This window comes from Vespa crabro, chromosome 4 (assembly GCF_910589235.1).
Source record: "Vespa crabro chromosome 4, iyVesCrab1.2, whole genome shotgun sequence".
Classification (NCBI taxonomy): Eukaryota; Metazoa; Arthropoda; class Insecta; order Hymenoptera; family Vespidae; genus Vespa; species Vespa crabro.
This window is the reverse complement of record NC_060958.1, coordinates 5,338,213-5,364,616: the sequence shown is the minus strand read 5'-3', so window position 1 is coordinate 5,364,616 and position 26,404 is coordinate 5,338,213. Positions and strand designations below refer to the sequence as shown.

The following is a 26,404-nucleotide window of genomic DNA, read 5'->3' as shown; positions in this document are numbered from 1 at the left end:
ATCAGAACCTTTTCCTCGATTTAATTACGCGTACTTATTTACATGCGAGTATTAACCTTAGCTACTTCTTTGTTTGCTATGTTGCCAATGCATTTGAAAGTTTCATCTATCAAATCTTCTTCTTTTTATTTTCATTCTTCATTGATAATATTGATTGAAATAAAAATTAATTAATTATCGTCGTTTATCGAACGGCGATTCGAAAATTTTGTCGTTAACTTGCTTAGAGGAGGAAAAATAATTGTACGTAAGAGAGAAGAGAAGAAGAAAAGAAGAGAATAGAATAGAATAGAAGAGAAGAGAAGAGAATAGAAGAGAAGAGAAAAGAAGAAAAGAAGAGAAAAAAAGGGAAGAAAAAAAAAGAAAATAAAAAAGAAATAACATGAGGAAAAGGCAAGGCGCGATTCGTTAGAGACGATTTCTCCTCTCGGCTGTTTTCCTTGAGCTATCTGGAGAGAAAGAGAGAGAGAGAGAGAGAGAGAGAGAAAAGAAAGAAAGAAGAGAGAAGAAGAAAAAAAGAATGGTTTGGTTCAACTTGTCGACAATGGGCCACACTTCTAACCATTATGAAGTCACACCCCTCGTGGGGCTTTTCCCCTCATCGTCACCCCCTATCCTACCCTATCGTACCACACTCCACCCAACACATCTTTCTCTGTGTATTATATCTATAAAAGAGCGGTCGGGGGAGAGGTGAGAAGAGAGAGAGAGAGAGAGAGAGAGAGAGAGAGAGAGAGAGAGAGAAAGGAAGAGGGAGGGTGTCTTTGAGACAGATCAGAAAAGTGGCAACAGGTGGTCAAAGCTACCGCTCTTCTCAAGGGCGGAGAGCTTCCAGCCCTTTTGTCAATGAATATAACGAAGGGGGACGTCACTTGGACGACGACTCTTCTTGTGTCCCGTAGAATAGAGAAAAAAGGTGCCCCTACGAGAAAAGAATAGCCGGACAAAAGGGGAGACTATGAACTTTTCCGCCCTCCACCTCTTTCCTCCTATATCCCCCTTCTCCCATAATCCCCAACCCCCGACCCCCGATTGTCGACCACTGATCTGAGTCCATTACGTGAAAGACGAAAGAAGAGAAAGAGTCGTCGATATATTCCGGGAGAGGTTAAAAAAAAGAAATGTGGACGAATAGAAGGAGGCGGAAAAGAGGACGGGTGGCGGGGGGGGGAGAACGGAGTAGAAGGGGTAAGACGGAAGAAAAGAAAAAGGGAAAGAAAAGGAAATTGGGATAGAGATAGGAAAATAATACGAGTTCTTCTTCTTCTTCTTCGATGACTCGTCCGTTCTTTTCTTTCGTTATTGTTTTTTCTTTTTTTTTTCGTTTTTTTCTTTTTCTTAATCCCCTCCTTCCACCCACTCATCCATTTATTTATTCAAAAATCCTTCGGGAACATCGATACGCTTGAAATCAACGATTTCGTTTTAATACCTTTCTCTTGTTGCCACTTTCGTAAGATCGAAATATCATTGGCAGCTGATATGTATGATTTATTATTATAGATAGAAAGGTGAAAGGTATATGATCTTTGTTATTTTCTTTTTCTTCTTTTTTATGTTCCTGTATTTTCAATTTTTTTTTTTTTACGTACAATTAATCGCATTTATTTTAAATTAATTGGGGTATAGTATCGTGAGGATTTCGATGAGAGGTCATTGAAGAAAGTGTAGGTGTTACAGCTGGTGTGCACGTGTATGCGTGTGTGTGCGCGCGCGCGTGTATGTATGTATGTCTGTTTCATGCGTATACGGAGAGTAAAGGATTTGGTTGAAATAGATCTAAGGGGTGTCATTCTAATAGGTATTTGAGTCATTTCAAAGAGATTTACAAAAAGATTCGTCTAGTTATTAATTCTGATATTTTGCTGTGTGTGTGAATTGTGTATCCTGGAACACTTTATCATTTCTTCGTCATATATCTGAGATTTTTAAAGTTATTATTCCGACGTATCATGAACGCGTTTGGAAAAAAACGTATCGAAAAATAAACGGATCGAAGGTTTTTCAAATATTTTTTTAAATGTTCGATTTTGAATATGAGATATGTGTATACAATTTATTTTAAAAAATGTTAATACAAAATTATGATCGATTAAATCGACGCAGTAGTCAGTCAAGACGTTTATTCTTTTTCTCTCTTTTATTTTTTCTCTTTCTCTCTTCGTCCGTATTTATTTTCGTAAGAATAAGGAAAAAAGTCGAAAGTTTCAATAAATATTCGTGGCGTTATTTGTCATTTGAAATGAAAACTGTCCGGCGCTAAGGAAGAGTCTGGGTAGGAGAAGAAATCGCTATATGTACCCTTCTGCATCGAAATAGGGGTCCCACGCAGAGTCGATGATTAAAATTGTAAATATCTACGGGGCGACCCCCGGTGTTACGACCTTTGCGCGCCTTTGGCACCCCACAGGCTCACCCCATATATCAAAAGATATTAGATTATGGTAAGAGGCACGCATTAACGAACGCGAAATCTCGCGTATCTTATATGTATATATACATACGTATATACATACATCCATATATACATACACATACATATATACATACACACATATATATACATACATACATATATACATACACATGTATACAGTGGTATGCAAAAGTTAAGTTCTTTATCTATAGTTGAAATAAAGGAAGCTGATGAAGATAACTATTAAATAATAAATCGTTTGCACGAAGCGATTGTAATATTAAATAAAAAGTATCCTTTTTTTTTCCTTTTTTTGTTTTTTTTTAAATTCGTAGACGGTAAATTCATTTTCTGCGCGTCGAGAAAAAAATGTTTTAAAGGATAATATTTCTACCGAAACTTTTGCGCGTCACTGTATATATACACAGACGCGCGCGTGTGTGCTCTCACACGTGTACATACTTATCGGGGGTTACTCGACTCGCGCCATTTTTCACGCACCCAGAGCACCATGAATCCGATTTCTCTTCGGGAGCCAAGAACCTTCGAACTGGATGATCTACCGTGGTCGATCCATCGTTATCGATCGATACTTATCGCACACCGCGAAAAGGATTAGAGAAAGAGATTAAGAGATGGTAGAAGGAGAAAAAAAAACAAAAACAAAAAGAAAGGAAAAAAATCAGAAGAAGACGCGAAGAAGAAGAAGAAGAAAGTAGGAGTAAGAGAGCAAAAAAAAGAGAAAAAGAAAGATAATAAAAATAAAAATAGAAATAGGAGTAAGAAGAAGAATAAAAAATAAATAAATAAATAAAAATAAATATAAAAAAAATAATAAAAAGCCCCAATGAAAAAAGGAAAACAAAAAAAGGAATTAAATAAAAATGATACCACTAGCACCACCCCCTGGGTCGTCGTGGTCGCGACGTGGTCTCTTCTTCGTGGCATTGTCGGCAACAAGCGCAGCGTGGGTGTATCGATGGAGACAAGGGGAACGCTAGAACACGAGCGAGGTCCTCCTCCTCTTCGGCAACGTTCTTCAGGAGTAATGCATGGGTTTTGTGTCGCGGCGGGCGGCACACTTTGTAACGACCGCGGGTCTTTTGACTCGATTAATCTTCGATATGGCTATAGATACGCACGCACGCACGCATGCACGCACTCACGCATGTATGCACGTATGTACATACGTACGTACTTGCATATGTGTATGCTCCTTTTCTCTCTTCTTTTCTCTTCCTCTTTCTCTATACAACTGCCGGCTCGTTCGTATTGTCGACACTAGCGAGCTAAGACTTCTTTTCTATCTTTCTTTCTTTCTTTTTTTCGTTTCACTCTCTTTCTCTCTTTTTCTCTCTTTCTGTCTCTTTCTATCTCTTTCTATCTCTTTCTATATCGGCCCTACTGCTGAGAGCGCCGATACGTTCGGAAATAAAGTGTCGTGCTGAGCACATGGATTCATCCATGAGAGATAACCCCCGCTTCTTATTCCTTCCACATCTTCTTCTTTCAGAGGTACTACTATTCTTTCAATATTTCCTAATATCATTCGCTATTATCAACGATCATTTCGTTTGTAACATAAACTAAGAGAATCTAATTGGCTTTGACGTTTTCTAGTATGTGTTTTTCGGATCGAACGTTAGTTTACTTGCATAACTACATATGTATGTATGTATGTATGTATGTATGTATGTATGTATGTATGTATGTATGTATGTATGTATGTATGTATGTATGTATGTAACTCATTCGAAGGAATTCACGAGGACGGACGTGAAAAGTTTGAAGAAAAAAAGAGATAAATAGATAGATAGATAGATAGATACATAGATAGATACATAAATAGATAGAGATAGATATAGATAGAATGAGAGAAAGAAATAAAGAAAGAGAGAAATACACAATATTTTTTTCTTCGGGATATATAAGATCCCGCGGAAGGTTCTAAGTCATTCTCGATTGATCTACGTCTCGCGATCTCACCGAGAGACGTGAGGATGCGAATTTGTAGGCAAGGGGGCGTAAGAAGAGGTCCGTCAGAAGGCGGCTCGAACCAGCTCATTACCAGCAATTGTGGTCGAATGGCACCCCGCGATGCGGTGTGCCGTTGCTGAGATCCCTAACCCAACGAGATCCTCTACCGGACCCGTCGTCGTCCTCGTCCTTGTCGTCCTCGTCGTCCTCGTCGTCCTCGTCGTAGTCGTCGTAGTCGTCATCTTCACCAACTGAACCTCCACTATCATCGTCATCATCAACACCACCACCACCACCATCACCATCATTATCATCATTATCATTATCATTATCATGATCATCGTCGTCATTATCATCATCATCATCATCATCATCATCATCATCATCATCATCATCATCATCATCATCATTATCATCATCATCATCGTCATCATGATCATCATCATCATTACTATCATCAGCGTAGTGTAGAGTTTTTTATGATTAACCATAAGAGTCCTCCGCGAGCATGCGAACCCATGACAACGGAATTTAATTGCTCGATCAATCATTATTCTTGTCAGACATCGATCGCCACCGATTTTATACCGCGTTCGTCATATCTTCTCTCCGCTATATTAGTTTCTTTTTTCATTTTCTTTTATATACATACTGACACATTTTGAAATACGAAGGCATCATTGTGTATCATCTACATCCATAAATATAAATATATATATATATGTATATATATATATATATTTTTCTCTCTTTATTTTTCTCACAGAATATGATCAAGGCTCGTTGAAGAAGTTTCTCAATACTTAGACTTTCTGTAAAATTCTTCTTCAATGACAAAACCTATGGAGATGACGAGTATTCTTTTCATATCTATCTATCTATCTATCTATCTATCTATCTATCTGTCTATCTACATATCTATTTATCTATCTATCTACCTATCCATCCATCCATCCATCCATGTGTTCTGTCTTTTATTCATATATGATCATTCAACATTTGGTTCCGTTAGACTTCCGATTTCCAAATGTTCACGGATGTTTCGGTCATGGTATTGATCTCATGTTAACTTGACGATCTAAACCCTAAAGCGGTAAAGCGGATTCCTTTGATGATCGCGACTAGATCACACCGGGAATGGGCTCAGCCCACGCGTGCAAATAAACGAAGAATGAACGAAAGGAGATGAAGAGGAAGAAGAGAATGAGGAGGAGGAGGAGGAAGAAGAAAGAAAGAGAGAAAGAAAGAAACTGAGACAGCAGAGAGACAAAACGAACCACTTGTGAGACTTTTATGATCATTCTCCTCGCTCTCTCAGCGCGTCATTAGTTGGTAAGTGGTTGGTTCGTATCAACGGCAGGACCTGAACGATAGAAAAGAAAGGGGAAGTATCTGTCTCTTTTTCTCTTTTTTCTTTCTCTCTCTCTCTCCTTTTTCTTTTTCTTTTTTTTATTCTTTTTCTTTTTCTTCTTCTAACTTCTTTCCACGAAACAATCTGTTATAGCGGGACCGTATGAATGGCGAAACGTAAAAATATCTTCGAGTTCCCACGTGGCATCATGTAGTCAATGCATAGATCAAAAGAGAGTGTAAAGAGTAAGAAAGAAAAAAGGAGAGAGAGGATATATATGTGTATGTATACGTGTATATGTCTCGTAAGTCGGTTTTCCTTTTGGGCCGCGAAATAGAAAAGGAGAGACGATGAGACTCTCGAAGAAGGTAGAAAATAGAAGAGGGAAGAGAATTCGTCGCGGAGTGCGGTTTTGAACGAAGCCAATTATTAAACGCGACTCTCAGAGAGAGAGAGAGAGAGAGAGAGAGAGAGAGAGAGAGAGAGAGAGAGAGAGAGAATCCTGAGAAAGGGAGGTTGAGAAAAGGGGAAAGTTTTAGCGCTGACTATTTGGTCTCTCTCTCTCTTTCAAAAAAGAAAAAAAAAAGAAATAGAAAAGAGAAAAGAAGGAAGAAAGAAAAAGAATGAGATAGGAAGCTAAGTTCTTTTCTTTTCTCTCCTATTTTTTTTCTTTTTTTTTTTTTGTTTTATATTTATCATAGAGTAGAAAATTTGGTGAAATTTCGGGATGTTAAATTCTATTTAAAAGAAATGACCCTCTATATTCGAGGTATATATATATATATATATATATATATATATATATATATATATATATATATATATATAAATTTCTATAGTTCATCTTGTTTCACATCGAGTTCATATACAATGAAGAAAAAAAGAAAGAATCGAGAAAGAGAGAGAGAGACCGTGGTGGGACATTCGTTTTTTCACTGGTCCTGACCATCCGTCGTGTCCGGCATTGTGCTCATGGCACATTAATTGTCTCTTTGAAGCCCAATGACCTCCGCACCGGGTTACGAGTCTTCACCCTGCCCCTTCATCTTTTTTTCTCTCTCTCTCTTTCTCTCTCTATCCATTTATTTTTCACTCGTGCATATTCATTTCTCTCCTCTCGCGATAAAAACGATCGTTCGTAAACGTTCAAGATGTCCTTACAAAATATCATTTGACGAATCTCCTTGACTGACTAACTGACTGACTGACTGACTTGACTCCCTTAAGAAAAACGTACGTAACGTATTTATCTATTATATTATACTTAGTTATAGTTACAAATCATTCTATCATAATTAATTCGTTCTGTTCTATTTCGTTCCGTTTCGTTATAATACTTAAGATATTTCGAAGGATTAACTTCTTTGATTCATCGAGAAAGTGTTGAAAAGGAGGAGTAATTATTAATTAGGATGAGCAAATATTATCGTGTTAATGATTACAATGTTCGACGTCGTATTACGTATTGTATAAGAAATTTGGGAAATTTGTCACAGATAAGGGGAGAGAAAAAAAGTTTAAGTAGTTAGAAAGGATGAGGAAGGATCATGTCTCCAGTATCGTAGGGGGAGATATCAGGGTCGTGGGTTGTGTCTTGAAAAAAGAGGTGGATGTGTTCGCTGAATTACGAGCGATATCGAGAAGGAAGGGTTCCGCCGATATAATTAAAGAGACCTTCTCTCGTCCACCGTAAGCCAAGGTTCTCTTTCTCTCTCTCTCTCTCTTTCTCTCTCTCTCTCTCTCTCTCTCTCTCTCTTTTCCCTCCTTCTCTCTCGCGTCTTTGCGGTGGAATCCAAATTTTATGTCGGGGTATCATAAAAGCGCGTGACGGCAGAAGAAATAGGACGGCAGCGGCTCTTTCTTTCCAACTAACTCACTGCCGTTGTATATATGTTAAGGCTATCTCTCACATCGCAACGGTGCGATAGTTTCGAAATTCATCGGATAACAAGTGCAATAAAGATTATAGCCCGTAGTCGTGTTGGTAGTGGGCACGTGGATGAAGGGAAAAATGAAAAAATTGCACCTTTTTTATTTATTTATTTTTTTAATTTTTTTTCTTTATTTTCTCTTTCTCTCTCTCTCTCTCTCTCTCTCTTTCTCTCTATATCTATCTATATTTATCTTGTTTGTGTAAGATTTTTCTTTCTTTTTCTTTTTTTCTTTTCTTCTTTTTTAAATCATTCGAAGCGAGCTTTATTAATGGAGATAATTCATTAGTCGGGTATTAATCTTTCTAATTTTCTTGTAAATGAAACTTAACACGAGAAAGTAAAGAAAGAGAGAGAGACAGAGAGAGAAAACTAGATGGACATTGAAAATAACTAATATATAAAAAAAAGAAAAAAAGAAAAGAAAAAAATAAAGAAATGTAGGGGAAAGCAAAATGTAGATGAGTAATATGGGTTCCTCTCTGACCTCTCGACGACGGCCAAAAAGGCAGACGAGGGTGTCGCGATTCCCTGCTGTGCGTTGATGGTCTCATCTAGCCTAGACGACCTCGGGAATTCACTGGTAATTACCTTTTCTTCGGGCCGACGCCAACGGGGTTACTCGCGTAACGGACGACCTGCGCTTATAGAAATCCTCATTCTTCGAACGTTCCCACCATGTTTTTTTCTCTTTTTTTTCTTCTTTTTAATTTTGTTTTTTTTTTCTTTAATTTTTCTTTTTTGCTTTTTTTCGTCTTGTTTGTTTGTTTGTTTTTTTTTTTTTTATTATCTATCTTTAGCCGACTCCCTGATGAGCCTTGACAAATATTTTCACGACTATTTTATTCAATGCGAATTTTGTCATCTTTTATTCTTTTAATATGGGGATTTAAACGATATCTTCGATACTTTTGTTTTGTTTTATTTTTTTTTTTTTCTTTCCACTCAGAGATCGAAGTTTTGAGGTTTCAGCTTAAGAAGGTCGAAGGTTGGAGACGAAGGGAATAGAAAGAAGAAATAAAAATAAACAAAGAAAAAACAAGGTATTTCATAAAGAGAAAGATAGATATAGAAGAGAAGAGAGAGAGAGACAGAGAGAAGAGACAGAGAGAGAGGAGAGGGATAGAGATAGAGATAGAGAGAGTGAGAGAAAGAGAGAGAGAGATAGAGAGAGAGAAAGAAAGAGAGAGAGAAAGAAAGAGAGAGATAGAGATAGAGAGAGAAAGAGAGAGAGAGAGAGAGAGAGAGAGAGAGAGAGAGAGAGAGAGTTAGGTGCTAAATAATTTCTGTTTCAGAGAATAAAGAAACGAAAACGGCGATCCGCTATCTTCGATTCCTTTCTACGGTTACCCACTAGTATCCATATGACGTGGATATAAGTTACGAGCGCTCGAATAATTACACGGTTTGGGATCGAGCAGAGTCGCGGTCAGCGGAAGGCAAAAGACAATTTTACGCAGCGGGGTATCTCAGAGTCCCTTAGGAGACCCGGTGGCAACCTTCTTTTCTGCCAACTATTTGCCTCTTGAAATTGACAGCTTTGGAGGCTGACCAGAGAGATTCCTTCGATATATACTCTCATCCAGTAGAGGTCATGGGCGAGAGTCCGTTCGTGAAAAGGAGAACTTCCGATACTTTTTTCTTTATAAGTTATATATATATATATATATATATATATATATATATATATACGTATATGTGTGTATATGCGCCTAGTATGATAGTAAATTTTATAGAGATGTACAAGTATCTTTATAATTGAATGTAATTCGAGAATAGAAGCGGCAGTATGATAATTATTGATTAAAGGATATTCCGTGAGAATTCCATCCTAATGAAACGTACAAGTTCCTTCAGATGGTACCTTTTCGTAAATAATTTATGAACAAGGAGCATAAGTATATTCACCTGTCTGTTATCCGCGTAACACTTAACCGCTACGCCTCCTCGATGTTTCTACTTGCGAAGTAAGTAATGACGTCTGTCAAATGGGAAGATCCTTGGAATTATTCTCAGGTGGGATATGTAAGTAATTAGGTATAATTGCAGACGCGTTGTACGTAGGCAGTTAAAAGCGAAGAGAATTTTCTTCACGATCAGTATTAGAGAACGAAGTCGGTCTTCTCTACTAATCAACATCCTTGATGATGATTAGTATTTGAGGGATTAGAGAAAATTCGTTCGATTTTTATTCGTGTAATTCTTTGTCAGAACAATGGGAAATATATCATACAACACTGTGGCCCTGTGGTTCTCTCGTAGCGTTGCTTTATGTAAATCAGTCGCGGCGTAATTGGCACCGAACGAAGAAGGTAATTACCGAAATCGTGCGCCAGAGAGGCCCCTAGGTCCCAAGAGTCCCATCAGCGCTCAGCAGGGAATCGCGACACCCTCGCCCTCTCATTCGCCCTCTCGCTGCTCGCCCTCTTGCTAGCCCTCTCGCTCAGCTGCCTTTTTTTATTTTGATCTTTTTTCTTTTTTTCTTCTTCTTTTTTTTGTTTCTTTCTTTTTCTTTTCTTCCACGAACGCATCTCCAGCACGGACACGAGCACGGGACCATGGGTATTATTCATTCGGGGCCGATAGATGACTACCTGCTTGATTATCCTACGCTGTGCGAATGCGTTTCTCTCTCTCTCTCTCTCTCTCTACTCGTTTCGTTTCGAAAAGTATTTTCTAAAAGATATATCTATAGCTTTTTTGGGCGTTTGTTCTTCCATTAAAATTTTGTAACTAAAGTACATGGGTCAGACAGTCACTTTTCTTTGACACGATGTCATCATTTTTTTTTCCCTCTTTGAGAGATTCTTAACCCCTTCCCTATGAAATATTATTAATCATTTTGCATTTCCCGAAAGAGCAATAGGATCAACGTCCTAGAGAGATCCTAAAAGTGCTGTTGCTGCAGCCGTTGCTATTCTTGCTGTTGCTCTTTATATACCTATATACCGATCTCTATACCTGTGGTAAACTAGGAACGATCTCTTCTCAGGTAGCGAAAAAAAATTTTTTGACCTTTCCACGGTCGCCTAATACTCATCCGGAATATGGTATACGTCTCGTTTCCGTCGAGAGTCTCGTCCGTCCACCTTCTGTCTTTTCTCACCGAAAGAATTTCTTTACCCGAGCGATTCGTCGGAGGCGGAGTTCGGGATCCGCCAGCTCCCGCGCTATTCATTTTGCTGCCTCCAAGAGAATAGGAGAATTAATAAGTGACATCTCACGGAGAAAAGGTTTTTACGCGTTGGGCGACGATGAAGGGCCGTTTCTTCTCCTTCTTCTTTCTCTTCTTCTTCTTCTTCTTCTTCTTCTTCTTCTTCTTCTATAGATACCTTTCTTTGGTCGCTCACCGCTCTCTCGCGTTGTCTTATTCTTGCCTTTTGTCAGCCAGTTGAGAAACGTCTTGTCTTAGTAGTCGCGAGTTTTAACACAATGGCGTTCGATAAAACAGGATATTCCTACTCTTCTAACTATAGCCGATAACGATAGCCGATTATTAAACAAATCGGATATATTATACTTTCTATTCGTAATTTGATACGAGAATTTGAAAAAAAAAGAAAAGGGACAAGAAGAAGAAAAAGATGAAGAAGAAGAAGAAGAAGAAGAAGAAGCACGAGCGGCACTTCCCACGAAGAAGATACGCGAGCGATCATCAATGGGGAAACGAGGCGCTGCATGACGAATGAGAGCGCAGCCAATTTAGATGCATAGAGGTCGAGCACCAGGGTCGACCTGTCGTGTCTCGTTCGAACGTAAAGCTACGTATTCTCCATCGTACAAGAAAAGACCGTAACGTCCATCGATCGATCCATGGATCGATCGACCAACCGACCGACGAACCGACCGTCCGATCGATCGATTGCTCGTAACGAGAGGACGATCGATGGTTGTATCTCGATCGCCATATCGACCATTGTGACTCTTTCTTCTTTCTTTCCTTTTCTTTTTCTTTATTTTTATTTTTTTTTTATTTATTTATTTTTTTTCTTTCTTTATACATTCGACCATGGAAAAATATAACAGAAGGAATATCAAACGTAAGATTCATTTCATTTTCACTTCTTCGATCGGACGTTTTACCTGGATCGTCCTGGGTGGCACGATCGTAATTACCATCGAGAGGTTCGTCCGCCGATTGGCCGATCAAAACGATCTTCGTGATGACGAAGGACGAAAGGCTCCTGGAGCGCCGCTCCTTCGTCTCTCTCTCTTTCTCTCTCTCTCTCTCTCTCTCTCTCTCTTTCTTTCTTTCTTTCTCTGTCTATCTATCTCTCTGTCTCTGTCTCTGTGTCTCTCTGTTTCTCTTTCTATCGAACAGTGCTCGTGCGCCAAAAAAGAAGAAGGAGAAGGGGGAAGCGCATTGCGTCTTCATTATGAATCCGAAAAATCACGCAAATTGATAACGGCATCCGAAGGCTGCTGTATAGGTCCTCGTAAGACTCTAAAGAGGCCTCACCTCCACCCTGTCTCAGCGGGATGTCTTCGAGCACGAAATAAGGAGCGACCATCTTTCTCTCTTTCTCTCTCTCTCATCTTCTTCACCCTTTCCCACTCTTTCTTGGCGATACGATCGTTATACGTTCGAAGTTAACTTTTTATTGGGAAAGGACACGAGCTGCTGGAATGGAAGACAGACAATGAGAAAGTTTACATGGACACGGAACAAAAGATGATAGAGAGAGAGAGAGAGAGAGAGAGAGGGAGGAGGGGAGAGAGAGAGAGAAAGGAATACATGGCGATATATCATAAATCTTGACGCATCTCGAGGGATCTTAAAAGGGCCCCGACGTCGTTCCATAGTCATAAACGATTTCGCTTAAGAAGAAAGTGTGTCAGCATTACGCAAAATCGATAACGCTAAACCTTAGCACGTAACCTGCCGTAGTAGACACATCCTCCGAATGTCTCTGTGAAAGAGAGAAAAAGAGAAAGACAGACAGAGAGAGAAAGAGAGAAAGAGAGAGAGGACACACCTCCGCTTCGACTCAGCGGGGTGTCTGAAACACGAATCGGTCTCTCTCCTCTATTTCTCCTACCTCTCATCCCTCTTCCTCCTTCTGCTTCTCCTCCTCCTCCTCCTCCTTCTTCTTCTTCTTCTTCTTCTTCTTCTTTTTCTTCTTCTTCTTCTTCTTCTTCTTTTTCTTCTTCTTCTTCTTCTTTGGCATAGCATCGTTCGTCCTGCAGCACCTCTTTTCTACGATCGGGCCGACTGTCGAGCTGCTTTCGAGAGATGTTGGTTCATTATTTGAAAGAGTGTGTATGTATATGTGTGTATCTGTGTGTTTGTATGAGAAAGAGAGAGAGAGAGAGATAGAGAGAGATAGTCATGATCGTTGGTTGCTTCACCGATCGGTTCCTACTCGTGAAATCCCGTAGGAACGGGAGAACGAAGGAGAGCCTGGAAGCCGCGCGCTCAGCCCTTTGCAGCCTGACCGGTGGAAGATTCATAAATTATTTCAGGAAAAAAGGAGGAAAAGTATTTCCAATTACAGTTTTTTGTGAAGGGTTGCCGCGGGCCACGCGGCAGGGGGTCCGCTTAATGGCGACCCGCGCTCACCGCCCTTCCCTCGCCGTTCCTTCTTCTTCTCCTCCTACTCCTTCTTCTTCTTCTTCTCCTCCTACTCCTTCTTCTTCTTCTTCTCCTCCTACTTCTTCTTCTTCTTCTTCTTCTTCTTCACTATGCATCTTCTCCGTTGCAAGACCGAAGTATCTCCGAGATACTTCAACGCCACACACTTGATCTAGTCGTTCGATTTCTTTCTTTCTTTCTTTCTTTCTTCTTTTCTTTTCTTTTATTTCTTTCGTTATCTCCTAATCAAAAATTTAATCACATTTTACCTACAAAAATAGATTTCCTTCTTAGCATTGGTTAAGAAAAAATGTTAAAAAATTTCTTCCCCCCCGAGAGAGATCAGGAAAGATTGGAAGGTTCGATGAAATTACAGTCTATCTAGACTTACACCCGTGCGAACTCTCGACCTGAACCTTGATCCTTCGGCACCCTTTCGATTGAAGCCTCCTCACCCTATATATATATATATATATATATATATATATATATATATATATATATGTATATATGTATATATATGTATATATATATCGTAACAAAAAAATTCTCCACTCTGGCGCGAAAGAATTTAAATCGCTGCCACGAAGGAGAGTAACTTCGAAAGATTCTGGATCCTTTTTCATGATCGAACGGACGATCCAATTTCCAACGAAGGACTATATCTTAGTGAATTTGTTAAAATTCAAACGAGTACGCGCACGAGCGCACACGCACGTATATACGCAGACACACATACATCCTCTAATATATATATATATATATTACGTACAACAAGATCCCAGGTTGCTTTTACCTTTTGGACGTCTATACTTTACGTGACATTTTGGAATGAATATGGCCGTCGCGTTGCTTGCTCGCGACGACGAGCGAACGCACGTATGTAGTATGCGGGTCCACGTACATATTTTCGGGAGAACGCCACGCGGTCCTGGACATGTATCGCCGTGGGCAACAATATTCATAACTAATAGATCGGCGGTCCTTGGGTGACAGAGCAATACGTCCTGCGTTTCGATGTTCTTAGTTGGTGAAAGAAAGAGAGAGAGAGAGTAAGAGAAAGAGAAAGAGAGAGAGAGAGAGAGAGAGAGAGAGAGAGAGAGAGAGAGCAGGTCGTGGCCGGATCCGTCGCTGGGTTCGGTCCGCCTTACACGGGCCAAGCATTCCTGGAAGCTCCTCTCTACATTGAACGATCTCGCGCGTGGCGAACGCGAGATCGTCCTCTTCCTGTCTATTTTTTCAGCTCCTTCCTGTCGCCGAGAGAAGAAGAAGAAGAAGAAAAAGACAAAGAAGAAAAGAGAAAACTTTTATTTGACTTTCGCAAGGCGACGTCCGTATTGGTTTTTAAGTATGACGTTGGTCATGTTATGTATCAAGACTGACCTTCGACCTTCTGAAGAAGAAAAAGTGACGGAGAGACCGAGAGAGACTGAGAGAGAGAGAGAGAGAGAGAGAGAGAGAGAGAGAGAGAGAGAGAGAGAGAAAGAGAGAAAGATAGAGAATGAGAGAGAGAGATAGAGAGAAATCCAGAATCTAAAAAAAAAGAAAATAAAAAGAAAAAGAAAGAAAAAATCAAAGGATCAATTATTGATTCTTTATTCTTCTTTTTATCTCTTCCCCAATCTCCTCAACTTGGTATCTCATTATCGGTTTATTAACATTCATTCCTTGCACCTTGCTCTGTGTACAAGCACCGGTTCTGTGTCACCACCGGTTCCTGCATTCTTTCGTATCGTGTAAAAAAAGGAATGAGCTAGCTGCCCTGGCTACTTTTGGCTCCTTCCTCGCGCGGAACCTGCCGAACCGGGAGGGCTTTTTCTCACAGCAGTAAACCGAGAAGTAACTACTTACTGACGTTCGCGAAAGAAAGAGAGAAAGAAAGAAAGAAAGAGAAACCCGGAATTAATAATAATAGCGCGAGCTGAGCGGAGGCCGAGTAACATAGTAAAAGCCGTTACTAACTGGAATTATCCTGTGGGCAATGTTCTCCCGTGTTAAAAGTAAAGAAAAAGAAAAAGTAAAAATAAAAAAAAAAGAAAGAAAGAAAGAACGAAAAGAAGAAAATTCGGGGGGGTTAATAATGGCGGTCGAAGAAAGGCGGTATCCCTATTAAGGGATACATTTCAAGAACAATTCGAACGATGGAATTCACGAAACTCGAAATATCGAAAATGTTATAAGGAAAAGGGACAAGTCCTGAACACTCTGTTCTGTTCGTTAGAAACTATCTTATTAGAGAGGAAAAAAAATGAAAAAGAAAAAGACGAAGAAGAAGAAAATCTTGCGACGTTCGACTCTATCAAGCTTCCATTGTACGCAAAGATCCGGTGATCCATCCATGAAAGTCTCGAAACGATCGATCAAAGGGACGTCTCTCGGTCTCGTATAGGATCGTAGGAGAGTGCAGCTGTCGATAAAATTGTGTGGTCACTCTGAGGAGTTTACGAGGAAGAAAGACAGCGAGAGAGTGAGAGAGAGAGAGAAAGAAAGAGAGAGAGAGAGAGAGAGAAAGAGACAAAGATAGATAGATAGAGAGATAGAGAGATAGACAGAGAAGTAGGAGGAGGAGGAGGAGGAGGATCTCGTCGTCAGGGTGGATGGGACGAAAGGAAGGTAGTGAAAGAAGGAACGATGGAAAGAGGAAGAATTATGAGTAAGAGGGAGGAGAGGAGAAAGAAAGAGGGATGGCAAGACGCCCCCCGTCGCGACGCTGCCGCCTAATCATTCTTTAAACGTGCATAAACAAGTCCCCTCGCTGGCGATCGGGGGATGGTGTATGACTAATGTCATTCCTGAACCGACCAAATTCTCCTCGACTCGTCTCTGCTCCACCTCCAGCAAAACCATCGGCATCGCTTCTTTATTCCTCGCCCTCAGCACGACTTCGGCTTTCGTCGTACGCCTTCGTAGATACCACCTGAAATCGAACGAACGAAGATAAAGAGAGATAGAAAAAGAGATAGATAGATAGATAGAGAAAAAGAGAGAGAGAGAAAGAGAGAAAAAAAGATGATCATAGGTGTGCGGCTTCTATATAGGGAACGCGGGAGTAAAGGGGCTAGGAGGGGTGAGAAAATGGTTGAAGAGAAAAAGATAGATAGAAGAGGGAGCAGGCGCGGCAACCTAAATCTAAAATGCAAATATACTCAACAAATCACTATCGGTGACAGGGATGCTTACTTTTAAAAAAGAGGAAGGAGAAGAAGTCGGTGCAGAGACCCCCCGCCAGGGGTTTCGAGGGTAACTCCAGGTCCCCTGAAGGCGAGTTTACACCGCATGCGGTCAACGCCTGTTGATGCGTCCCGCGGTTGCTTCCTCGCACGCGGCTGATACGTTTGACGATCAGGTTTGGGCTTTATCTACCTATCTATCTATCTATCTATCTTATCCATCTATTTATCTATCTATCTATTTATCTATCTATACCGTTTAATTCCCCTTCGAAAATTTTTTTCCGAGTTATTGCGTGGAAAATCATTCGACAATAAGGGTGATCGTAAAAATTTTTATTCTCTTTTACGCTAAAAGCGATTAACGTTTGGAAATAATATAATCGGTACTTTTTGATTAATTAAAAAAAAAAAAAAAGGAAGTAGATATAAATATGGCGGGAGAGAAGGTTTGTGAAGGAGTGTGGTGGAGGGAGGATGTAAAATTGTACTCGTTGTGACTTGAAAGACGAAAAGAAAAGTAAAGCGAACAGCTGGAGCGTGTAAACGGTGCTTTAAACCGTGCGTGTCGGTGGTGAGGTTCTGACTAATGGAATCACGCTTTGCCTCCTGGTGATACGTTCCCTTGTCGAAAAACTTTTTCTGTTTCTCTCTTTTTCACTTCTTTTTTCCCCCTCTCTCTTTCTCTCTCTTCCTGTCTACTACTCGTAGCCGAAAAAGGGCCAAAGATAAAGCAGTTCTTCTAGCCACCTTTTTCTCGAAAAGGTTCCCTTCGTCGAGCAAGCACAGGAGTTATGCGTTATTTATGCGTGTTAAGCGAGACTGACTCGACGAGGCAAGAATAAGAGGCGGCGGTGCTGAAAGTATCACATTTATTTTGCCGGATCGAGTTAACGCAGCAAACCAAGAGGGAGGATAATATACCGGACTCTCGACAGGGAGCACTTTATTCGGTTGCTTGGAAAAAAATAGTGGGCGCGCCCCTTATCGTCGGTTTATATTACTTTAAACGTTAGAATCGCTATTTCCGTTTTTCAATTCCATGCTTTTTTATATTTAAATATCATAGCGTTTCAAATATCGCTAATATTTCGAGCTTCCTCGTTTATTCTTATCCCCTTGACGTTTTCTCTCTCTCTCTCTCTCTCTCTCTCTCGATCCCTAGCCTACCCCTTACCTATCCATTCGATTCGCGATTCGGGACGATCGATCATCAAAAATTATTATAAAGAAGGATCGGGACGAACGAAAAGGATTAATTTCTTTCGATATCCTGGTCCGCGGGGGAGCATAATCGAAAGAATAGAGAAAGAGCGAAGATGAGAGTTACGAGGATGAAGAAGAGGCAAGAAAGAGGAAAAATAATAAGAGAAAAAGAGACGAAGACAGAGGAAGAGGGAGAAAGAGAGAGAAAGAGAGAGGGGGGCAGAAAAAGGAAGAAGCGCCAGCGTGTGTACGCAAGTACGGAAGTGAAGATGCGTCAAAGTGGAGGTGGTTAGTAGCGATCTAATTATCTACGCGGCGGGAAGTCGCGGCCTCCCTCTGAGTGAGCTTCACGGCATCGAAGAAGAAACAAGATCAACGCGCGAACAAGGCTACAAGAGAGGAAGATAGAGAGAGAAAGAGAAAGAGAAAAAGAGAGAGAGAGAGAGAGAGAGAGAAAGAGAGAGAGAGAAAGAAAGATCCTTCTCACGCATGAAAAAGAAGGGGTTCGTACCTTCTCTCCAAAGACTTTCGTACCGTCCAAACCCTTCTTCTCTTCTGGATCGTATCTTCCTTGGCATCAGAAAGACCGATCGAAAGATCGACCACGAAGCTTGCGATCTTTTATGGCGATATGATTATTTCACCTTTCTACGAGTGACATCTCTATTAGGGCAATTCTTTCTTGTTTCTTCTTCTTCTTCTTTTTTTTTTCTTCTTCTTTTTTCTTTTTCTTCTCCTTACTTTTTTTTTCTCATTACTTCTTTAATCCTCAGGATTTTCGTACTTTACAAGTAGCTATTCTTTCAAAAGTGCCTTTCGTTAAAATCATTGGGATTTCATCTCAAGGAATTCCGCGTGACTGTAAATAATTGTTAAATTTTATATTATTCATGATAGGGACTTTTTTTTTGTAAAGTTTTCGTTTCATTGGACGAATAAAGTATGCAAAATATTATTACTTGTTTCATTTAATGGCTGATTAAATTAAACGGGGAAGGTAGAAATTCGTTGTTCAAAAACAATGTGTAAGAATACTAGGAGAAATATTTTTGGAGAATTTTTTGAAGAGTTACACGATCAAAAAGGTTTGGGAATCTTTGCATTAAAGGATAAAAGAAAGAAGATAATGAGAAAAAAGAAGAAGAAAAAGAAGAAGAAGAAGAAGATGAAGATGAAGATAGATATACAATAATCGAAAGTGTGCCGCGCACGTTCGATCATTTCTTGTCACGATCGATCTTTGAATTCGTGTCGTATAGTTTGTACGTATATACAAAGACATCGAAAGGGTACGACGGTTAGGGGAAAATCGTGATAGGATCACGTAGAGAAGCTTCGCCGGGGATCCTCTTTTGTGTTTAAATGGAGAGAGCGTTGATCGCGAGGAATTTCTCATGTCACGCCGCGTTACTTTATCTGTCGACGAGACTAATGGCGCTTCTAACCTTTTGCCAGGCAAAGTTAAAAGGGCAGTTACCCGTGATTTTAGTCGTGTAAATTGTGTCGATCGATATTCGAGAAGGAAAGAAAGAAGATATTTGTACGACACCGTACCGTAAAAAATATTTATCGATTTATGTATATTTGAAGGGATTTCAAGTTTCTGAGAAATTGTATTCTTTGGGATTTAACGAAACAAAAATGATTTGGTACGTATAATTCATCGATTGATTAAGCGAATTCATTGTTATATTTCTAAGAGGCAATTGAAAGGGCAATTATGCGATATTTAAAAGGAACGTAAATTGTGTCGATCAATATTCTAGAAAGAAATAAAGAAAATATCGAAACGACATCGTGTAAAATAATTATTTGTCAAATAGATAATTGAAAAAATGCCAAGTCCGTGTGAAATTGTATAATCGGATGAACGAAATGAAATGATTTAATAGAATAATTCATCGATCGATTAGGATAATTCGTTGGGATATTTCTAAGAGGCAGCTTAAAGAGCAACTATCTTAAGTGGTTTAAATTCTGTCGATCGACGTTCGAGAAGTAAAGAAAGCAGATATTAAAACGGATAACGTGTAAAATAAATATGTATCAAATAGATACTTGAAAGGATAGGAAATTTGTAAAAAATTGTATCTATGGGATGAATGAAACGAATAATTCTTCGATTGATTAAGAGGATCTGTTGACGAATATTTAACAGATAATTGAAAAGACAATTAACTGATAATTAAAGTGTTGTTAATTTCGTCGATCGATGTTCGAAAAAGGAGAGAAAGTAGACATTAAGACGACGAATATTTATCAAACGGGTACATGAAAAAAAAAAAAAATATCAAGATCGTGTGAAATCTTGTCTCTAGATAAACGAGACGAAATGATTTGGTCGCATAATTCATCGGTCGATTAGGCGAATTTGTTGGGATATTTCTAAGCAGGAAAGGAAGAGAGAATCGAGTAGGAGAGAAAGAGAGAGAGAGAGTGTAGAAGTTTGAAAGGGAGCAAGGAAGAGATGGAGATGGGAAGGAAACATTGGACGAGCTCAACGGAGACGCCGTAGATGAAAACAAAAAATAAAACGAGAGAGAGATAGAGAGAGAGAGAGAAAGAGAGAGAGAGAGAGAGAGAGAGAGAGAGAGAGAGAGAGAAGGTAAAAAGTCAAAGGAAAAAGAATAAGAAGAGGAAGAAGTTGGAGGATCAGGAGGAGGAGAAGAGAGGGATGAAGGAAGAAGAGGAATATAGAAAGAGGGTAGGAGGAACCGTCCGCGGTGACGGTCAGCGAGCGCGAGCTGACCTCTGACCCGTCGTGCGTCTTCGTCTCTATTCGCTGAGATTCGTTCGTTCGTTCGTTTGTTCTCTCTCTCTTTCTCTCTCTCTCCCTCTCTCTCTCTCTCTCTCCTTTTTTCTGTCTCTCACTGACGGAGGGCCTGGCGTGGGCGAAGTTTACGCGCGCGCGGGGGAGTGAAAGGTGCTAGTGGTGGGGAGGAAGAAGAGAAGAAGAGAAGAAGGAGAAGAAGGAGAAGAAGGAGAAGAAGAAGAAGAGAAAGAAGAGAGAGAGAGAGAGAGAGGGAGAGAGAGAGAAAGAAAGAGAGAGGGCTGACGAGCTGGCCCGCGGGCGTCCCGGGACCGTGAGAACACCACCTATAATATTATTTAGTCTGCTCGATGCTTTGCTTCGGCTCTCTTCTCTCTCTCTCTCTTTCTCTCTCTTATCCTCCTCACCTTTTCCTCTCGATCAACTCACTATCTTTCTCTCTCTCTCTCTCTTTCTTTTTCTTTCTTTTTTTTCTCTCTATCTTGCAACGCTCTCCTTCGTCTATCCCTTTCTTCCTTCCGTAGTTGCTCTTACAGAATTCTCTAACTCTTTCTGTCTCTCTTTCTCTGTCTGTCTATCTGTCTGTCTATCTCTTTCTCTCTCTCTCTCTCTCTCTCTCGTTCTATCTTTTTCCCTGTGTTTCTCTCCTTCTTTCTCTTGCTCTATTCAACGTACCATCGTGTCCTGGACCGAAGAGGCAGCTAACTATAGGCGCTATACACGGTTTACTCGCGCGCATTAATTGCCGTCGTAAATTGTTGCGGCTTTACCGAGTCCGTACCACTCGAAAGGAAGTAAAGGTGCTGGACGTAAGGGCGGGGTACGATGTTGTTTGGTATCACCGGTACCAGAGAGATTTTCTCAAGAAGAGAACACTTCTTTCCAGCCCTTTTCGTATCATCCCTTTCATTTTCTCGTACTTTGAACTTTAAGTCACTTTATATATGTATATATGAACATATGTATGTATATTATGTATGTAATTCTGTATATATATATATAAATATATATATATACATATATATGTATGTGTGTATGTATGTATGTATGTATATATGCACATCGGATGTTAAATGCTCGACCTTCTTTTCTCTAGAAGTACAACATGTTACGTATGTATCTCTCTCTCACCTTCGAGAACGCGATATCGATGATGTTTATTATTTCTTTTTACCTTGTTACTACCTTTCTCTCTCTCTGTCTCTCTCTCTTTCTCTTTTTCTCTCTTTCTCTCTTATTAACGCAAGAATAAGCTCGTGCATGAATCAAACGAGCACGAGCCGCCGCTCTACATGGACAGAGATATTATATAAAATATTAGGCGTCAAGATCTATCCATTACGTTCTAACAGCAAAAACCCATAGCATCGTAATGGAGGAAGTAATCGTGAATTCTTTGTAGAGAATAAAAGTAGAGAGAAAGAGAAAGAGAGAGAGAGAGAGAGAGAGAGAGAGAGGCGTTGGTTTGCTAGATACCCGACAAAATAGTAGGCGCCGTTCGACTCTCTTCTCGACATCAGGACTCCCCCGCACGCACGTACAGACAGGGAAAGAAAAGAGAAAGAGGAAGAGAAAGAACGAGAGAGAAAGAGAGAAAGAGATACGCACGTTCTCCGGTCACGCACGTACCATTACGTTACGGCGACGTTTACACGCCGAGCCCGTCGTCGAAGCGTACGGCCCAGCTGTGGGTTCTCTCTCTTTCTCTCACATTCCCTCCCTTTCTCTCTCTTTCATTCGTTCACTCTTTCTCTCTCTCTCTCTCTCTCTCTCCCTCTCTTTCCTTCTCTTTCTTTCTATCTTTCCGAATACGGGGCCCGTTCGCTCGTGAACGGACCCATTTCGACTCGGATACCTGCCACCAGGTGGCTCCACCAGCAGTGCCCAGCAGCGCTCGGCAGGAGCAGTCTTCGGAGCGCCTTCGCACCGCCAGCATCTCGCGCGAGCATCGCTTTCTCTTTTCCTTATAACCTTCCCACGAAGGTATCGCGTATACGCCACCGATTGGCAATAACCTCGTGACAAGAACAATTGATACAAGGACGCAACGAGTGATTCGACGAAATGAGAAAACGGTTCCTCGAAAAGGATCGTTTACCTTTGATCGATTATTCATATTATTCGTATGGATTTTAACGAGCCAATAGTTAAAGGTGTAATCACCTTTGCCAATGGTACCGGGAAAATACATAGAACTTACGTTCCCGAGGTTAATCAGGAACGATCTTGTTGACGGTGGAGGATGCAACAGGAGAAACAGCAGGAAGAGGATCAGCGAGGAACGACGATGGTGCCGTCATCTTCCTCGTCGAATACGACGATTACGATGACGGAAGAGGATAACCGGCAAGTAGAAGCAACCAGTCTTGCGATAGAATCGAGTTTACCGAATCTAACGCTTCAGAGCGTTGCCCTGGGTTTACAGGGTGCTCTATTGGCTGCCCTTCAAAGGGCAGCCTTGTTACCACCCGGTCATGCCGCAGCCGCTGCATTGAATCTTCAAGCACTCGAAACCTATCTCACCCTTCATCGTCTTCATGCGAGCGGTGCCACGGCCGGAGTCAATCAGCAAAGATGTTCGCCCCCTTTGACCGGAGATTTGGAGGAGGCAAATCTCATCCCTACCACCACTACGTCTACGACCTCGACGACGATAACGACGTTGGTGGACGCATCTAAGGACGATCAGCATCATCATCATCATCATCAGCAGCAGCAGCAGCAGCAACAGGAGCAGCAACAACAGCATCATCAGCAACAACTTGAAACCGAGCAATTACTTCGATCAATTGACGAGGACGAGGACGGGGCTCGTTTAGAATTCGTCACCGATCCAGAAGAGGATCTGGCACTTCTCGAAGAAGACGAAACTCTTTTAAGGGACACCGGAGTTGCCACGTCCTCCTCCTCATCCTCCACCACCTCGTCGACCTCTCACGAGGTACTCTTACGTCGAATATCCGAAGGAAATCGTACAAATTCCGGTCCATCGATCTCTCATATAAACGTTTCCACTACCTCCTCGTCTTCCCTTTGTTCGTCCACATCATCACCACCGACCAATTCCTCCAATTCTAATTCCCTTCAAGCAACCTCGACCTCCGTCGTGGATCCTGGTATACAAAGATCTTGTAGAGCATCCAGACCGAAGAAGCAATTTATTTGCAAGTTCTGTAGCCGACAATTCACCAAGAGCTATAACCTATTGATTCACGAGAGGACTCATACCGACGAGCGCCCATACTCCTGCGATATTTGCGGCAAAGCTTTCCGACGGCAAGATCATCTCAGAGATCATAGGTATGTCGAGAATTCTCTCTCTTTCTCACTTACTCACTCTCCCTCCTTCGCTCCCTCCCTCCCTCCCACCCTCCCTGCCTCCCTCTCTCTCTCTCTCTCTCTCTCTCTCTCTCTTTATTTACTCTTTTACATTCGCTTTCGTTGATCTTTGCTCACTATAAAACTCATTACCTATAGGAATATACATTCGAAGGAATATTATTACAGGTACATTCACAGTAAAGAGAAACCGTTTAAGTGTGCCGAATGCGGCAAGGGATTTTGTCAGAGCAGAACATTGGCCGTTCACAAGATTCTACATATGGAGGAATCGCCCCACAAGTGTCCCGTTTGCGCTAGAAGCTTCAATCAAAGGAGCAACCTGAAGACACATTTGTTAACTCACACGGACATAAAGCCTTATCACTGTGCCTCTTGTGGCAAGGTATTCCGTAGAAATTGCGATTTAAGGCGACACTCGTTGACCCATAATCTTGGAGTACCGACGTCGCCGCCACCAACGGGAGGTATAGCTGTACCTGGCACGAGTACCGTGGTCCTTCAGAAGACGTCCTAACGCGTTTTAAAATAGATCTTTCGTGGTTCTTCTTAGAAAGAAAAGTTCTGCGATTATTTTTAATTCTAACGATCAATCTCTCGTTGTATTTCAGTTTTCAAAATGGCCTAACGATCAATCGATTTCGATGAAGATCGACAAAAACTTCGAGGGAACTGTGTACCGCGCGAACGAACAATCATTTATGTTTTGTTTTGTTTTTTTTTGTTTTTCTCTTTTGTTCTTCTTCTCGCGAAAATGGCTTTTACCTTTTTTCCGACGCGTTTGTAAATAATTAGCATTCTCTTTTGATTCATATCTATCCTATTTGGATTAGTATCTTCGTTATCATTATGCCATCGTTTAAGGTATATCTCCTTTGTGTTATATAAATCGCACGTCTTTAGGATAATTTATATTGCGAACGATTATAACGTTGATCGCTCGTTAACATTGTAATTAAACTATCTCGACCTACGTTGTACGATATTAATTAGATATAACGAACGATGCTGATATGTTAATACGATACGACGAAGTGTTCTCTCTTTTCCAAACGACGAGGAAAGGAATTTCATTGTCGTATTTAGGCGATGTACACACACACACACACACACACGTATATATATATATATGTATATATATATATATATATATATATACATATATATACATATATATATACATGTATATATATGCGTGTGTGTACATTCATCGTGTACTACTGTGTACTTGTGTAAAATAAATCTTTATTATTATTTTTTAAAAAAGAACACGGCACAAACACACACACACATGTGTATATATATATATATATATATATATATATATATATATATATATAAACTATAAAATGGACATTTTCCTTCATATATATATTCCCTTCGGACATGAAAGGGTAGAAATAAGTCGCTTGTCCGGAGAGGTTCTCAAATTCGAAATTCTTTCTTTTCTTTTTTCTTTCTTTTTTCTCTTATTCTTTCTCCCCCCTCTCTCTCTTGTTTTTTATTAGTTTATTTTTTGTTTTTTTTTTCTTTTTTTCCCTCTTTCGTTTAATCCTCCGAGTATATCGAACGTCGGGCTAAGGAGAGGGATATAAGAGAAAAAGAAAGATAGGAAGAAAGAAACGCGTGTATCGTGTTACAAAGAACCGGACCGCCAGGTGCGCAGGACATGACACCGCGATGCGTCTAGGGTTACGTTTCTTTTTCGATGGGAGAGATGGAGGTGAAGGAGGCGAAGGAGGTGAAGGAGGTGAAGGAGAAAAGGATGATGAGGTGGAGGTGTAGGAGGGATGGTAGAAGAGGTGGAAGACTCGCGCTGATTTCGGACGTCTCGGTTATCCTACAACGACGACGACGATGACGACGACGACGAATCTCGACGACGTCGAAGAGAGGAGACGCTATTTCGGGGTCTTCTTGGACGCTCGTCGATAAGGAGAATGTCGCACGACCGGTCGACTTCGTTGACTATAGTCATCTTCGTTCCACATACATACACAAAAGGAAAGGAGCTATATATATTGCTTGTCCTCTCTCTATCTCTCTTTCTTTCTCAATCTCTCTCTCTCTTTTTCTTTCGTGTGTGCCTCGTTTATATACCACGCGTACGTACGTAATCCTGCCCACCGCGAGGCGCTTTCATAAATTCCTAACGGCGGACGTTTTACCGCGAATTACGGCGAGACGTTCTCTTCTACCGCAAACAGCAACAAACGCGGAGGAAAAATAGTATAAAAGTACATGCGAGTACGAGGTAACGTACTAGCCGAAGGGATCACAACGAGGGTGAATGTTATAGAATGAGAAGAAGAAGCAGGAAGAGAGGTAGATGGGGAGGAGGAGGAGGAGGAGAAAGAGGAGGATGTAGGAACCGCAGAAAGTTGAACCGCACAGGGGAAAGTAAGATTCTCACATGGAAACGCTCGTAAATTTTCTAACAAAGGATCAAATTTATCGTCTATATATATATATATATATATATATATATATATATATATATATATATATGTGTGTGTGTGTAAGTGAATGTGTGTATATATGTATAGGTATATATCGTTCTTCGCTTTATCAACACAATTACTCTTTCTTAGTTAGAGTATATCTACGAGTATTCTTGATAGTAAAATGTATACTTTGAATCATTTATATAAAAATCTTCGGGAGAATATCGT

At 40.6% G+C, this 26,404-nt stretch overlaps 1 protein-coding gene across 1 annotated transcript; it reads left to right on the top strand.

The window, feature by feature from the left end:
* The first annotated feature begins 22,473 nt into the window (after positions 1-22,473).
* On the top strand, positions 22,474-24,873 carry LOC124423372 (protein sister of odd and bowel). The gene is made up of 2 exons (XM_046961019.1): positions 22,474-23,693; positions 23,901-24,873. The coding sequence occupies exons 1-2, from the start codon at positions 22,636-22,638 to the stop codon at positions 24,247-24,249; spliced, it is 1,407 nt and encodes a 468-aa protein (XP_046816975.1). The 5' UTR covers positions 22,474-22,635; the 3' UTR covers positions 24,250-24,873.
* The last annotated feature ends 1,531 nt before the right edge of the window (positions 24,874-26,404 follow it).